This window comes from Poecilia reticulata, linkage group LG19 (genome assembly GCF_000633615.1).
Source record: "Poecilia reticulata strain Guanapo linkage group LG19, Guppy_female_1.0+MT, whole genome shotgun sequence".
Lineage (NCBI taxonomy): Eukaryota > Metazoa > Chordata > Actinopteri > Cyprinodontiformes > Poeciliidae > Poecilia > Poecilia reticulata.
Genome location: NC_024349.1, coordinates 24,878,654 through 24,895,471, shown reverse-complemented (window position 1 = coordinate 24,895,471; position 16,818 = coordinate 24,878,654). Strand labels below are relative to the sequence as shown.

The 16,818-nt window shown below is 41.5% G+C and overlaps 1 protein-coding gene across 1 annotated transcript; it reads right to left on the bottom strand.

Annotated features, from left to right (window-relative positions):
- Positions 1–169: 169 nt before the first annotated feature.
- On the bottom strand, positions 170–16,308 carry usp22 (ubiquitin specific peptidase 22). The gene is made up of 13 exons (XM_008437971.2): positions 15,764–16,308; positions 13,560–13,692; positions 9,621–9,734; positions 8,269–8,370; positions 6,340–6,506; positions 6,106–6,253; positions 5,881–5,983; positions 4,400–4,558; positions 4,177–4,303; positions 3,976–4,067; positions 3,443–3,505; positions 2,626–2,775; positions 170–2,554 (listed from the first exon to the last, which is right to left on the bottom strand). The coding sequence occupies exons 1-13, from the start codon at positions 15,881–15,883 to the stop codon at positions 2,512–2,514; spliced, it is 1,521 nt and encodes a 506-aa protein (XP_008436193.1). The 5' UTR covers positions 15,884–16,308; the 3' UTR covers positions 170–2,511.
- Between the last annotated feature and the right edge of the window lie 510 nt (positions 16,309–16,818).

Below are 16,818 nucleotides of genomic sequence, written 5' to 3'. Positions count from 1 at the left end.
CATCATATCATCATCATCATGTGAACAGAAGAGAAAGAAAACTTTTTAAACATATCAAACTGTGATACCAGCTTAGACAGCATGCTGAATGCAAGTACTGATTCAGTACACAAACGTACAGTGCATACGCACGACACACGTGCATACAAACGAGATCTCACGCTTTGTCTTTTTTTTTCTCTTTACACAGAACACATTTTATACAAACATCTACTCTAAACTTTTGAGTTTCTTCCTCTTTCGCAGACGCGCGCGCCTAAATGGACGGAGCAGCGTGCAGGTGACTGTTAACGCTGCGGCTTTTCACCCTTTACACAAACTCGACCTTCTTTTTCTTCCATTCGTCTCTTTTTTAGGTCATTTTCCTGAAACAGCAACATGACAACGTGCCGTCAACGCAGGGAGGGAAAAAAAAAGTCACAGAAAACAAAAAAAAATACAAAAAAAAAAAATACAAACAAAAAAAACTTATTGGCATTCCTTGACGAAATCTTCATAAATTCATATTTTACTGCAGTAAATAACCTCACAGAAACTGTACACTTATGCAGAATAATGTTAAATAAAAAAAAGAAAGACTATTCGTATCCTGAAGGAATTTTTCATCTATGCTTTACTTTTTTTTTATTCAATTAAAGTAATTAATGACTTCCTGTTTTCACGGGCTGTTAATGTGTAACACAGGAAGCTCAACTTTCTTTTATTCTGGCCACACGACGTACAAGGACACTGGTTTAGCCGCAAACAGGAAGGTAAAGGAGAAAAGTGTCCATAGCAACCATTAGACACCATCTATATGCCAACCAGTTGTCAAACCTACTGCAACTGGTGATGGGGGGGGAAAAAGAAGAAAAAAAGGATTTGTGTTAAAGCTCCTCCTAAAGTGGAGTAACCCAGACAGAGGAACCACCAATCACTGCTTCATAGTAAAATACTGTAGCAGCTAAAGATGAAAGCACACCAGGGCTGAAGCGGAGCATCCTGCACATTCATTTCCTGGCATTAACATACAATCGGACGGGTTGAGCTGACGCGTGCCAAGAYAGAGGAAAAAAAAAGAAAAAAGAAATAAGTCTCTGGACTTCAGCCAGGGGTAGTTTTTTTCCCCCCAGACTGCTGGAACACTTCAAAGTCAAAAGAACAAAATGGAAGACGTGTCATTAGCCTTTACAAAGGAAGATGGTGCGAAACTTTTTAACTGCTGCAGTATTGACTTTTGAAAACCCACATGTGTAGGAATGAGGGGCATTTTGTACGGATTTGGGGAACAAACCATCTGGGTCAAGATCGTGTTTCAAAACATGTCAGAATCAACAGAGAACTGGATTACCAGACAAGAACCAGCTTTCCCTCAGTCGCTAGCCCTAMATGAAGTGGTGAGTACTGTATACTCGAGAAAATGGAGTAATGATATGCAAAGAGGAATAGTCAAAGATCGCCCTTTCTGAAAGAGCCTTCCTACAGGCAGAAGACGGTACAACGTATTCAAACTGTGACAACGATTTCACAAAAATTTGGACTGTTCTTAATTTTGTTGGGGTGAGATTATTGTAATGCAATAAAAGAGAAATTTATGTTTTTACACAAACCCAGAGGTGCCAATAACAGTTTAGCACTAGATAAAGGTAAAGAAAACAAACAAAAAAACGGCAATAGCAGCAGCTTCACAAAAATCATTATAGCATCTTTTTGTCTTTTGTGTACAAAAACATGATCGACGACACGATTCAACAGACGAATAATGCATTTTGTTTTTCTTTTTTTCAAAGAGAATGCAAAACCGTAAACAAACCATTCGAATGCAAGATGTATAAAAATATATTTACTGGGTCATTCATTTCCCCTCTTTAACTATGGAAGCCTTTTTTTTAATRATAACAATAATAGTACCACTTTGACTACAACAATCTGACAAATAATAATTGGAATAACATTAGAATACTGTCAGATGATAGTCTTCCATTATTYCCCAACTCTGGACAGAAACTGCATAATAAGACAWCTTCCGTGCTGAAAATATTTGGTCTTGCGGAGGAGTGTTTGCGCGTCAGATGAAGTGTGCGCCCGTGTCCGGAAACGTTGCCTGGCGATGAATGCGGCTGTGCAAGCATGAAGACGGAAGTGGGGYTTGAAAAAAATAAATTGAAATAATTTTTTATTTATTTATTTTTTAATCTAAAACTTCCCGGAGTTTTACTTCGTAATTAACAGAAAAAATGTTGGGATAAGACACTAACTGTCCATGATCTGAAAAGCAAAAGCAGAATTTCACAGCTTCTTTTTCCCTCTTCATGTCCTGAATTCAAGTGATAACTTCAGCAAGAACACAAATGTCTGTATTTCTAGCAGTTTTGCACGAGTCATTTTTATTCGGTTTCGTCCCTGYGCAGGGTCYTGCTGCTGCGCGGAGGAACGGTGGCTCCGTGTTTACAGCCAGTCTGGCGTTCTCCCTCTCCATGCCTCTTCCCTTACATACTCGTCACCTTTTCCTGATTGGGTTCCTCCTGGAGGCTATTCGTACTCCAGGAACTGTTTGTGATAAAACAAGAGGTACCTGAGGAGGAGAGGAGCGCGGGGGTCAGAACCAAGCCTGATGTTAACGGTGGAGCCTGGATGACCGCTTACCCTTCACTGTCAAGCACATCTTTGATGCTGGCCTTGGTGATGATGGCGTCGTCACACTTGAACCACTGGTCTTTGTGCTGCCGGATGAAGGTGGTGTAATGGCCGCTCTCTAGTGTCCCCTGGTGGTTCACCACGGCAAATAAACTGTACCTGGAACGAGGAAGGGGAAGAGAAAAGGGCAGTTTTGAAATGATGTCGATGAATGACATTGTTGAAGGCGTAATGTGATGACCATGTCCACATGTAGATATGACTGTAATCATTCTTGTGATTATCAGAAATGTGGCCAAATCATTTAAATAATCACTCTTCAGTCAATAAAACCTCATTTTAACTTTGCTTCTAAATGGTCAAGACAGCAAATAGAAATTTGACCAACTGCAGAGCACAATGTGGACACTGACTTCACCGGTCGAGCTGCGACAAACATCAGCTCTCACAAAATTGGAAAGTTTAATGAAATGGAGAGATGGGCTAGAATTAATCTACGTTTCAGTTATTTTTAACCAAAAGCAGGAGGGTTTAGGCTTCATTTTAAAGAATTATGGAAAGTTTTCTGGAAGTTTGTCCCAGGATAGAGGAGCATAAAAACTGAAAGCTGCTGCTTGGTTCTGATTCTGGAGATGCAGAGTAGATTTGAGAGGTTGGTCCAAAAACATCAACAGATCTTTTACGTAGCATTAGCAACATTCTAAATCAGCTGGAGCCATCTGAGTTTTTTAGGCAGACCTCTCCACAAAACATAAGRAAAAMAAAGTGAGAAATTGCTTATTTTTACTACAGAAMCCAGGTTTGTGTCCATTGGTCTAGAGCTCACTTATTGTCATTGTTGAACGCCTCCACGGTCTGCTGGTACTGCCCGTTCATCCTGCTCTCCTTACTGAAACACACACACAAACACAGATAAATGAATACATGCGTCACATTAAAGTTAAAAACAATGCACGGGCCGCATCAGTAAACACATCAGACTTACAGTTTGAAGGATGYGAGTTCCAGCCTCACACGGGGAACCAATTACACCAGGTTACAATAAAATAGTTTTTGGAAGTTGTCTTATGTTTTTTCAGCTGGATTAGGACTATTTTGCACCTCTGAATCCAAAAATGACCTCAATTTGGTCAGGTTTTTATTCTAATTTTATTTTTTACAAAAATCTAATCTTTTGACTAAATTGATGTTCATTTCCTTTAATATTTCTCATYCAAAAGAGGTTTTAGGAGAAATAAATTGTTTTCTAACAGAGTGCATTAGTTAAATGCTACAAACTTGGATTTTTGGATCAAGTTAAACGGTGATTTATTTACTCTGTCATGTCCTGATTGACAACGGCTCTTTATTTCCGCTCACCTGGAGGCCATGAAGGGGGTCATGTCCAGCTCCAGTGGGAACGAGACATAAGTAGTGATCTTCCTCCGTAGTTTGGCTGAATGTTCAAATCTCTGACACACACACGCACACAAAGGAGCATTAGGTCTACGCTGTGGTTTATCGACACAATCATTAAAAAAATAAAAATAAATAATACTAAAAAAAGGAAAACTGCTTTACTTTAAGGTGAAAACAGGCCACAATAGGCAGCTTCTTCATGGTTAACTGCTTGGTGGATTCCTGGTAACTATGGCAACCACTACACTTGATCTTGGCGCTGCTGCCGAGGTGCTCCGGTCTGGTGAACCTGACCGGTGAGGATTTATTTACTTTTTTTTCCCCAACACCCAAATTTGCACAGCCGCCCAACTGGAGGCAAACACTTTGGATTTGGTGCCGTTACCTGCGCAGACAGTCCATAAGTGTTGTAGCTCCAGTGGCGTGACTCTCCCCGTTAAGTGCTGTCAAGTCTCCTCCGGGGCTGAGGGGCCAGAAAGGCGTGGAGGATCCGGGTAGGTCCAGGCTGATGTCCCAGAACGGGTCTATGGTCGTCGAAACACCACTGAGGACGCAAYGGAGGAATTGGACAGATGTCAAGGAAATATGACTGTACAGAGAATGACAGACAGACGTGGACGACATCAGCAGCCTTCGTTTAAGCAAAGACACAAAATGAGTCAAACTGGCCAAACAGAATGTGCAAGAAGAAATTAAAACAAAGGTGTTTGTTAGTTTACCTACATGATAAGAAAATGAAAAATGACAATAAACATCACGTCCCCAASTCTCATCTTTAAAGCTGGTCAACTAATTTAATAACAAAATACAACAAATATCATGAGTTATGTGTATCTCTTATTCAAGAACCTGTACTAAATAACTTTTCAAGGTTAAAACACATTGGACTGGGACCCATCGGATGAGAGGAGGCATCCTCTTGGTAATGAGAGGCCTTTAATTAGGCCATCAGTTGAGACTGAACCGGCCCATAATGTGCACTAAGTGGAAGGATTAGTTTATAGTTACTGATGAATTTCAGCTACATTCATTTTTATTTTACTCATTTACCTCAAATGCAACATCCTACCAATAATGTTGTTCCCATATAATGTGCAGTTTTTGTTTAGATATCCATTTATTAMATCTATTAGCAGTTTAATCATTTATGAAGTACATGTTACATAAATAGAGGTTCTTTCAAATGAACCACTAACTTTGTCTGGTTGATTTATGCCGCTGGTCGTTTTTGTGTTTGACCTGTGGCGTTCTTTTACTAATCCTGAGCCATCCAATATGAAGAGAAGGTTTTTCTGATGTCTCCTTGAACACCATGCATGTGCAGCCCGACCAGTTCATGTAATTTATTGAAGGGCGGGATAGTGAGAGAGCACAAAATGCTACTTTTAGGGTTTTATGTTGAAAAACCGTCTGAAAATATCGAGTTTCAATTCAACAGAGCAACATTAAAGCTTTGTTTAAATATGACTAAGTTGTTATTTTAGTTGGTTTCTTTTTTCTAGTGTTTTTTACACATTCTTCTACAACCTGTGTGTACAAAAAAAAAAAAAGACAACTTAGGAATGCTCCACAAACAACCAAAATCTTCAATATGTTTGAAAGGAATAACAGCCTCCAGAATCCACCAGGTGGAGCTAGAGAGCCACGTCTCAGGCATGCGGGCTTGTTGCTGCTGCAGTGTAGCGGCTCAGAGTGCAGATGTGAGTGATAAATAACAGGGTGGATCACAGGGAGACAGGAGTTTTATAGGCAGAGCAGCATCACCGCTTCCACTTTTCATGCTTTTATCTCTTCACTCCGGGTCCCCAGCGAGGCGGGGCGAGGGCTCATGTTTTTTACTTACACACACATTACACACACACTTACTGGCACACTTGGCAGGTGACGTCAGACTGCAGACCCCCTGTGAAGATTTGGTCAATGATGCAGTTACAGTGGTTTGGGTTGTTGGCTTTCTTCCCATTGTCGTCTGCAGAGACACACAGAAACGTTCGCCGTCGCTAAAAGCCGCCCCGGCGTGACTTCACACCCACACACTCCACCACACCCCTTATGATCTACCCAAAGGGCATCTCTGTGTTCGTGTTTCACCTTTGCAGTGTCGGTGCAGCACGTCCAGCGCCGCAATGAGGAACTCGTGGGCATCCTGCTGCTCGTAGCCGGCAAGGTGCCGGGCGTGGGTCCACACCAGGTGCAGCAGGCGGAACGGGATGTGAGGGGAGCGGTGGCCTGAGTAGAACTGAACGAGGAAATGAGTCAACTTTCCTCTGGGTGGCCCCGTCTTGGAGAGGAAAATTAAAAAAAAAAAAAAAAAAAGGTCGTCACCTCCTGGAAGAGTTGGGACATCTCGCACACGAGGCACGAGTTGCTCTGCATCTCGCACTTGTGTCGGTCGGACAGGAAGAAGTCGCGCAGCAGCGGCGTGTGCGTCAGCGCCTGGACGATGCAGTTCATGAAGCAGGTGTTGCCCAGGTTGATCAGACCGCGTAGACCTGCAAGTCAACGGCACCGGTCATCAATAAGAAAATCATTCGGACACACGCACGAGAGTCCGTATGAAACCTCGAGTATGGAAACCTCAGACTTTTCTGCTGAGGTTTCCATACTCGTTCATGGTTCTGTCCAGTCAGAACCATGAACCTTCGTGTTTCACTGGGATGTTATGGGTTTCATGTCGAAAGGTTTTTGATTCTTGTTCAATTTCAATAACGTTGTTTAACGTATAAAATGTAAGATCACCTTTATTTCAGTTACACAGATCAATTACTCATTGAGCCATCAGGAATAAAATGTTCTTTACATTGAACAGATCGGTTTGTGTTAAGATGAATGACCTTCACGCTCAGTTAATGGCTTAAATACATCATAAGTAAATAATCACTCAACTTACTGTAAGGAATCTATTCTCATAAAGGWTTATTATAGAGTTATTACAAAAACTGTGCAGTTTCAAAGAAATTATATGAAAATCAAGCACTTTCCAAACCTTGAAAACCCACTGGTGCAACAAATCTGCCAAGATGGAAATCAGCAGGTCAGGTCCTAAAATGTAGTCCTGTGTTAAAATGGTCCAGTCAAAGTCTAGTCTTAAATCAAATTGACACTCAGCAGGAAAACTCGAGAATACAATCCATTTAATCTGACTGATCATGAGCTTAGGCCTGTTATGGTAACAAATTTTGCTGGACGATAAATTGTTAAGTTATTGCAATAAACGATAATATTGTCTTGAAACCATTTTCAAGTAATATAATGGAAATGGCAAAAATAATGCAAGGACACATTCTCAATAGCTAATAAACTTTTAAATTCTAATAAAAATCTAACACTGGAAGTCAAAGACATTTGAAGTATCCAAAACAACAAATAAAATGAATTTTGACGTCTCTGTAGGCAAAACTGTCCTTCAGTAAAAAGACCAAAGCACCAGACTAAAGACTTTTCATCCAGAAAGAGAGAAAAGAGGAAAAACAATCAATCACGCACATGGAAATGATTKAATTCRTTTTAATTTATCACGCGATTAATTCATTTATTGCGGCAGGCCTAGCTGAGCTATTTTTCAAGAAACACGACCAATAAAACCCTGGATCGTTTACATCCAGTACACAATTAAGCTTTACTTTGTAAAATCTCAATAAATCCATTGATGGTTGTAACTAAAAACGTTGAGAGACACCATGTTTCTTTCTGCAGAGACGGAGGACAAAACGTTTTTCCCCCCTATGAGCCGACCGCTTGCTGACCGAGGCGAGGGAGGCGGGGGGGATCAGGAGGCGGCGTTCTCACTGATGAGCAGCCAGGCCTGGAAATCCCACCATCATCCTCTAATGGTGCCAGTGATGCTAATGGCGCTGGGCAGATCACGGCAGGCCGCTGCGAGGTGTTAAAAGGTAACGCCAGGAGCGGTCAGCGTCGCACAYGGCCGGACGGCTGCTGCTGTCCAACATTCACTAATGCTGCATCCTAATTACACCTCTGACGTGATACAAGGCCTCAAATACGCCAGCAACCTACACAAAGCATTGTCTGATGGTCTAATTCATTGAACGCATCAGTGAAACGGCTCAATCCACCAGATCCAACCGCTGCAGCAAAACCATAAAACCCCTTAAATAAAACATTTCTGCTCTTTACGCCTCTGCTGATCTCCGATCTTGAAACAAAAGACCTGGCAAAATGACCAAGACGGCAATCGGCTCCTGTGCTTTTTAGTGCGTGTGTACATACACGTGTGTGTGCAGAGACACGAACCAATAGTACAGTTGGAGGTGATCCGCCTCCTCTTGGGATTGTGGCGCAGCAGCTCCAGCTCCYTCTTGGTTGGCTCCCACGTCGAGTACTTCTCCCCGATGCCTGCGGCGCAGAACAAAGACGCCTTTTCAAAATATACCTGCGTCTTTGAGTTTTATTTCAGGACTTGTGGAGGGAGGGTGATTTGAAAAGCGCCTAGCGACGGCGCTGTTGGACAAAGCTGTGCGGTGTGRCAGCGAATACTTTTCAGAGCCGCACTCTGTAGATTTTAACGTCGTTAGCTAGCTGGGCTACGTCTCCAGCAGCTTCGACACCGCATGAGTGAACTGCWATTTTTAAGTAATAGCAACGAGTCTCACTTGGATTTAAATCAGGATTTGACTAGGCCGTTCTGGAGGAAGATGACCCTGACGTTAATGTTGCCGTTCAAGCTGTATTTTGTTCCATTTTCCTCATCAGTTCTGACCGGACTGCCAAATTCAACTGAACAGTGCTTTACTCATCCCTAAGAGAAATGAATTGGTGCAACTCACATCCACACGTCTTGCTGCATCCAGCAGGTGAGAATGGTGAGAAAGTCGGGTCAGGGATCTGATCCGTTCTCACTGAGCTTTTGCGATATTTATCAGTTGTAAAAACAATACCACGTTGCCACGGATACCCAGCTTAACAACTGTCCGAAAGTAAAAATAAATAAATAAATAAATAAGAGGACAAAATCCTTACAGCTGCACAGCATCCAAAACCAGGTGGAATTATTTTCGCCTCAACTCCAAAAAATAACGAATAAAAAGGGAACAAATCAGAACTAAAGGAACTGCTATAACTGGGCCAACATGCTCCCACCATGAGCGACGTCATTCTACAATCYAACGTAGAAAATCAACCTCACACCCACAGCATGTAGGTCTGAATGTCACAGCTGACCTTCTAAGAGCTTCCTCTACGTGCAACTGATTGTGACGCACCGCTACGACAAAATGAAATAAGCTCTTTTTGTGCGTGCTAAAATAATGTCAAGCATTTATTTATACTATAMAGATGTATATACTAAACATAAACAGAGTTTGAAATTAATTTAAATGTTATGAAATGTTAAAATGTACTTAATTTTGAAAACAATTACAACAATCTAATGTGTGCTGTGCTGCTTACAGGAGTGAAGCAAAATCAGATGAACAAATCTAACACTTCCCAATTACTATGCGACTCAGCATGAATGGGTTCAATCAGACTGAGTTCCCATACAACAGAGATTCTTTTTCAAGAGGCTGCARACTGTGGYATTACATGGCTACAGAAGAGCTATGATTCCAGTTGGACAGCATGTATGTGGTGTCACAGTCGCGTACCTTGCATCTTCCAGGCTTTCCTCTGCTCCTCTTTGGCAATCTGCTCCATCTCTTTGTCATAAATGTAGTCTTGGCACATAAAGCAGTAAATTCCTCCGTACAGCAGGTCGATGGCTGAACACAGAGACACAGACAGACAGAGTACAATGACAAAAACCAGAGGACACGCTGGTTTATCGGACTGTGAGGAAGAGGATGTTGGTGCAGTCTGTGTGAACCGCCTCAGATTACCAATCTACACCGCTTGGAAACATGAAGAAGAAGAAGGAGAGTAAACTGCACTTCAAGAGTTCACACAACAATTCCTTTTTCCTCTTCTACAGTACGCAGCTACCCGCTTGATGTCGCCATAACAACCAGACTATGGGCCTCTCTCTCAGCAGATGTCCTCTGCAGGTATGGAATAGGGAAAAAAATGGAGCAAAACGGAGTAAAGGATGCGGGAAAAGAAGGATTTTAGAAAGATCTGAGAACAAAAATGGTGCAAATAACCAAACTCCAACGGTTCTCTGTATCGAGAGGGTCACCGGGTAACCATGGGAACAGGAGGGCAATCGACAAGAGGATGAAAATGAGTGTGGAAAAAAAAACATACGAGGAAACTAGCAACATAAATGGCTGAGTTAAAAAGCGACAAACGAGGAGGGATATTTAATAATTGCCGGTTTCGTCGGGTTCATTAAGGGTGGCTTAATTACTCCGTCCCCGCTCTGCTGAGATCTGTCCCTTTTCTCTGCTTTCTTTTCAACTATGTTTGTAGCATTTAATTCAGCCGCCACCCTAATTAAACTCACAATTAGGCTCAGTGGGACGTGCACATTTGAACGCAGCAGGGAGTCTTCCTGAGCAGGCTGATAATGCAGTATAGGGAAGGAAAATAAAACAAAACAAAAAAACAACTACTAAATCTTGGTGTCTCAACTTCTGCCAACCCCAGATTTTGTCTCGGCACCGTCAGCATTTGTCATTGTGACAAAAAAATTCACTCAGGGACGTCCCTGAAGAGATGCCCCCCTTGGCAGTGAGCCGTCTCCACCCACATCAGTTGCAGGACAACAAAATGTGCTGGACAGCCTGACTGCGATAACCCAAAAAGTTTCTTGATTTGAATAAAAACAGTTGTGAAAATTTACATTTGACTTTTTTTTTTTTTTTTACATTTTCTGAAGTTTTTCACAATGGGGTTAATTTTTTTTTACCTCTATATAAGGATTATAAAGTTCTGTTAGAATGTTGTATTTGCTAAAAAAAAGTATCATCACCAGACGCACAGTATTGCACCAAGCAAAAAGAACAACTAAATGCAGCATTAGCATGAATATGACTGGTTATGAAGGGATAAGCAGTGACTTGTGAAAAGGAATACTAAATATTTCTGTTTCTTAACTGACTGTCTTCTTTTTTTTCAACCTGGTTGCAATGGACCAAATGCAACAAATTGCTTGCAAATACGCTAAATATGCTCCTCCAAAGTTCAATATAAAGGTGGGAGACATGGACTTTGAATTTTATCCTAATATTTTTTGGTATTATTGAGATAATGATAAAAGAAAGTTATTAAAAAAAAGAACATATTGCTACTTTTCAGGTAAATGTAAATGTACTGATATCTACCAACACACTGGAGAAAAAAGTAAAAATARTGTTTCTGTTAATGTCACTTCTTTTTTCTACTTTTTTCAAAATTCTTATAAAAAATTTGATGAGAAAAGTGATAAACAATATGAAAATTGCCAGTCCCAAGTCCAATAATAGTCAGAGAATGAAAGCTTTCAGAATTTTGGTTTTGTACAAAATATATGAGCTAAATCAATCAAGATGCACTAGAATCCAGCCTTCTGACTTTGATGTAGCAAGGTAAAAAACAAAACAAAAAACAAACAAACAAAAAAACTGTACACAAAAAGCATCTAAAAACGAATTAAAACGGACGTCACTTGAAATTGGAATTGTATCTGATGTGCAGCCAGTATTAAAAGTTTCAACAATTAGTTATTTTCTAAATAGCATCCAAGCAATTATTGGCTCACTGGAGCCTCTTCTGCTCAAATCTGGAGTCTGCTTCATAAAATGATGTTTAGCGAGTTGAAATGTTTTTTTTGTCCTCCATTACTCGCTGGGGAAACACGCCATGATAGCATCCTATGTGCAAGTAGAAGTGACATCCAAAACCAGACTGGTTCAATTTCTGAAATAAAGAGTTTCTGAAATAAAAATCTAATTTCATTGCCTTCCTATTAACGGCACTTCTGAATGAAGGAGTTGGCTGTAAAAAAAATATATAATCACATATTCGCTCCAATGGGAAACAAATACACCAGTGACATTCACCATCCCCCTTGAGGCTTATCTCCTTGTAGAAGGTGTTGCAATTATGTTGCACTAGCTTGCGTAAGAGCTCCTAACTATGTCGCCCTTAATAAAATGTCTTGGTGTGCCACAGTGAGTGTGTTCAAACACACACAACTAAAAGCTCTTTTTATTTACAAACACACTCTGATGAACAGAAGATAAAACACAGTTAAAAATAGGGAAACTAGAACAGAATCAGAGAGGCGGTTCTTAATACGGTTCACTGCTCAGGGTAGCATCTTGTCAGGGGCGTACATGGCCTCTTATGGGGGGGGGGGGGCATCGGCAACTACACCATTGATTTCCACTAAAAACTACTTCATTTAGAATTTAAATTAAAATTGGTAGATTTTCCACAATTTAATTGACAAATTTGTGTAAAAGACAAAAAAACCCGACTCAAGTTTGATTTCAGTACAATAAGATGAAAACAGAAAAAAAAAAAAAAAAAAAACCAGGTGACTGAGAACTGACCACAATTTTGGCTGTCTGGAGAACAAAGTCTGGCGGGCCACCAGGCTTTACTTGCACTCCTACCAGGCTAAGTGTCGTTTGTTTATTTAATGATTTTTATAATAAACCAGGTTTGCAACCACTCAAAATGTTCTGTGAAGGGGTGCTGTGGTGGCGCAGGGGTTAAGCACAACCCACATAAGGGTTCTCGACGCGGCCATCCCAGGTCCGAATCCCGGCTTGATGACCTCTCTCTCTCTCATTACCTATGTTCCTGTCCTAGCACTTTCAAATAAAGGCCACCAGAGCCAAAAAACCCTTAAAAGATTTTCCTTGAAGGCTCATTTTGGAGAACACTGCATCAATGTAAGTGTCAAATATCAAAGCTTTATGACAAGTTACTAATATCAACAATGAGACGTATATTAGCGCCCTGTTCTAAGCCGTAAACAATGGGATTCGCCATTTTCTTGGTGCAAGTGCATTGAAAATCTGAACACAGAGTGGATGATGTGCGACTGCATGGGAAAAAAAACATGTTGGCATAAATAACATGCAGTGACATTTTTATGCATAGTTTATCATTTTATGAGTGATCAGATTTTAGGGTATTTTGCCAAAGCAGTACACTGCAATGGAAGACAATCTGAAGATCGCTGATCTGTTCTAACAAAAAAAAAAGTTACTGAAAATAGACGGCCCCGCCATTCTGCTCCTGTCCTAATCACACCCAGTTTATCTATAAAGTTTGGTATGATGTTCAACTCTACCTGTTGTTTTTGAATAATAAAACATAAGTAATCTTTAGCAGACAAATGATCCATTTAAAAAGATAATTATATTTGACTATGAATACACAACCTATAGAGATTACTTTTAAATAGTCCACTGCCGTATCTGTTTGGTTTTGGAGATACGGCAGTAATAGGAAAACACGATGGGGAAACTGGTGCACTGCCCCGGTCCACCAGGGGGAAAGCCTGAGAACCCCTTACCCGGGGCGTCACTAATGCTAGAACCGCCACTGATTTTACCAAATGTGGTCTGTTTGTCCCAACGTACTAAATTCCATACAACATCAGATGTTTAAAAAAGTAAACAGACACAAATCTGTGTTTGTGTGTGTGGTCATACCGAGGTTATGCCTTTTGCTCTTGGCATGTTCGTGGATGTGTTTTTTGGAGAAGCAGGCGAAGAAGACACAGTAGAGGCAGGAGTGGAGTCTGTTGAGGTGGGCTCCGCACATGTGGCAGATGCATGACTTGGCCTGCAGAGCGGAGAGAGGTGGGACAAATAATGTTCACCACATCTGCACAAAACATTTTGTTCTGTTTTTTAATGTATTGTGGTGAACCTTTGTGCTATATGGCTCTTTATTCTACTTAATTTGTGACCAGATTTACTTTTGTTTTAAAAACAAATCAGCATTATTCTCTTTTTTTTGTTTTTGTTTTTTTTGGAAGAAGCTTATTCGATTGTCTGAAATATCTTGCATCTTGTAATACAATGTATTCAAATTGGTATGAATTATTATTGTGCTACACATACATTCTGTTTGTCTGTGAAAAGAAGCAGGGTGGGGGGGAGCATGCAGATGAAATGCTGGCATGCCTATGAGCCTGCATGGAAATGAGAAGAAATGCGGAATGCTGGAAACAGCAGGGAGGGCAAAATGAAAGGAACACGGATGAAGGAGGTATGGAAGGCAAGAAGAGACAGAAAGTGAACTTTAAGCTTTTTGTGTGTTAATAACACGAGTGCTGTGTGGGGGGAGAGTAGAATAAATGAAAACGGATTCACGGCTGAGATGTGACACAACATAATAATGCCGCATGAGACACTGGAACTGAAATTCCGTAGCTTGAAGAAAAAAAAAGAGAGAGAAAACAAAAAGATCGTCTGAACCCCCAAAGTGAAAACAGGAAGGAAAACTTGTTCAAAATGGAAAAAGTGGGTCATGGGGAAACCGAGGCTCGCTGATGCATGTTGGGATCAAAGGCTGTGCTGCATCGTCTTACAGTGGGATGTTGGAAAATATTGAAGAAATGATGCTGTGCATCTAAAGATTCGCATTAGAGCTGGACTAGGGTTGCCAGGTCTGATGAGGGGGTACTATGTATGCCGATTGCCTGTTTTCTTGGGAAACAGGCAATCCCAACACCCAAGGGTGTGACTGCAGCTCTTCGTGTATTCATACCTTTTAGCCGTTTTAGCACATCACAAACACAAACTTCAATGTATTTTCCTGAGGTTTAAAGTGAGTGACCAACCAAAAAAAGGCACATAATTGTGAATTGTTTCGATGTTAAAGTACCTGCAACATGCATCTAAATTATGTCCTGTGTTTTATATAATGAAAAGAAGAACCACTAAAACGCCTAAAGGTCATTAGTTTGACGATATATCATATTTAAATAATACGTATCGGCACTGCTCTCGGTTTGACGTCAAAATATGCCGTATCACACACCCCTAAATACTACCGTTTCTTTGAATACATATATAAATTATTGGTTCAGTGTGTCTCGCAGCATGATGTTTTCATTTGGATACTGTCCCATACCGCTTTTTCTAGCTAGAATAATCGACAGAAAATAAATACTGAGGTAAAATTATCTCAAATGTAGTGACACCACACAGTTACTATCAAGCAAGGGCGGTGCCAGGCTCCTCGCGTTAGAGGGTGAGCATCAAGCAAGTACCCCACACCACCCGCCCCCAGCAACATTCAATGAGAACATGCAAGTGCAGAATGGATGCAGACACAGACCCCAACCCACGCTGCAGATGCGCACGTAACTCTCCCCCAATAAAATCGTCACGTCTGCAAGGTTTGACGTCTAAGAAGTGACGAAAAGACAGAACCTCATCGATCATCTCAGTAGTGAAATATTTGTAAGGCTGATTTCCGCGAATGAAGAATGATTTATTGGTGAGGGTAGACGGGGGAAGGTTTGGTTGTTTCAAACCTGGCAGAATCCCCTCAGACRAGGAAATACCGCTGTGTGCGCTGGTGGAAGGAAGTGGAGCCACAGCATGCGCAGTGCCAACGCAAACAGATGCACATCAGCTCTCAGATCTAATGTCCAGCCTAAGCTTTGATAGGAGTTAATGTTTGGAGTGACAAGTTTGCTTTAGTTTGAGCTACACGTTGTGTCAAAGAGCAGAAACCTCTGAGGGTCGTTTTTATTTATTTGAAAGCTTTTTCTTTTTGGCATTAGATGTGCCTCATTTGGAAGGGCGGGGAACTCGTCAGACATTCAATACAAAGACAAAAAATAAAATAAAAACAGGTTGTGTCGCACAGTGGGACACTTGTCTCCCCCTCCACTTGTTACCTTGCGTTTTCTGGTCTCGGCTGAACCGCTCCACACGAAACACTGATAAATAAGCCTCAGGTTCTGCTTCCAGTTGTCCACTTTGAAGCTGTTCACATGGGGGCAGCCTGCGGGACTCATGGCAGTCACAGCATCCGGCTTTCCGCCTCCTCCGAGCGACGAACCTGTTCACAAGCCGCCCCCCGCCGCCCCGGTCCGAACGGCTTTTTTTCCCTTCCTTCCAGCTAGCTCGCCAGCTTCGTTTATCCAACGAATGCTGCGTACTGGCTAACTGRCCATGTCCCGGTAGCAGGAGCTGATGCACACGCAGCAGCCAACATGGAGGCGAATGTTTACACTGCGGCCTGTTTGCAACTTATCATTGACGCTATTAAAGCCAGGACTGCGCAGCACGTGAAGCTCTTCAAATTCGCTCAATTACATGTTAGCGCGCTGGCTAAAGTTGGTTAGCACTGGAATTCAACACAGCGACTGTCGTCAGGACCCTCCTTAATAATAGCGCCGAACCAACCAGAGCCGCGTTTTTAGTGTGATTGGCGTGTGCCAACGTTCGGCTTTTTTTCTTCCATGTCCCGCCTCTACGCAACGGGTGCTGCGTCGTGATTGGTTGGCTTTTCCCCATGAACCACATCCGCTGTTTTGGAGGTGTTCTTTGCCTGGACTGATTCCGTAACAGTCAACCGGATGATGACCTGGGTGGAAATTATGAGGCGGCGTGGGAGGAGTGTTTTGCCGGCGGGAAACGTCAAGAGCCAACATGTCAGTTTATTACGTTTCAAACCGAAGGTTCCCACATATTTTTATGTAACTTCTTTTAGTATACTGGCTCCCAGAACCATCTTTTCAGAGTTCTAATTGTTCATTTAAAAAAACAAAATAATAGAAAAAGTCACTCTCCTTTTTTATTTATTTGCATTTATCACAACATCCAAACACCGTTTAATTTCTACCTTAGTCATATGATCGAAGTGGTTGTCTGTCGCCCTTCTAGAAGGGACGTCCAGGGTATGCCCCAGTTGGTGTATCGTTGACATATAAACCCCACCAGTGAGGAA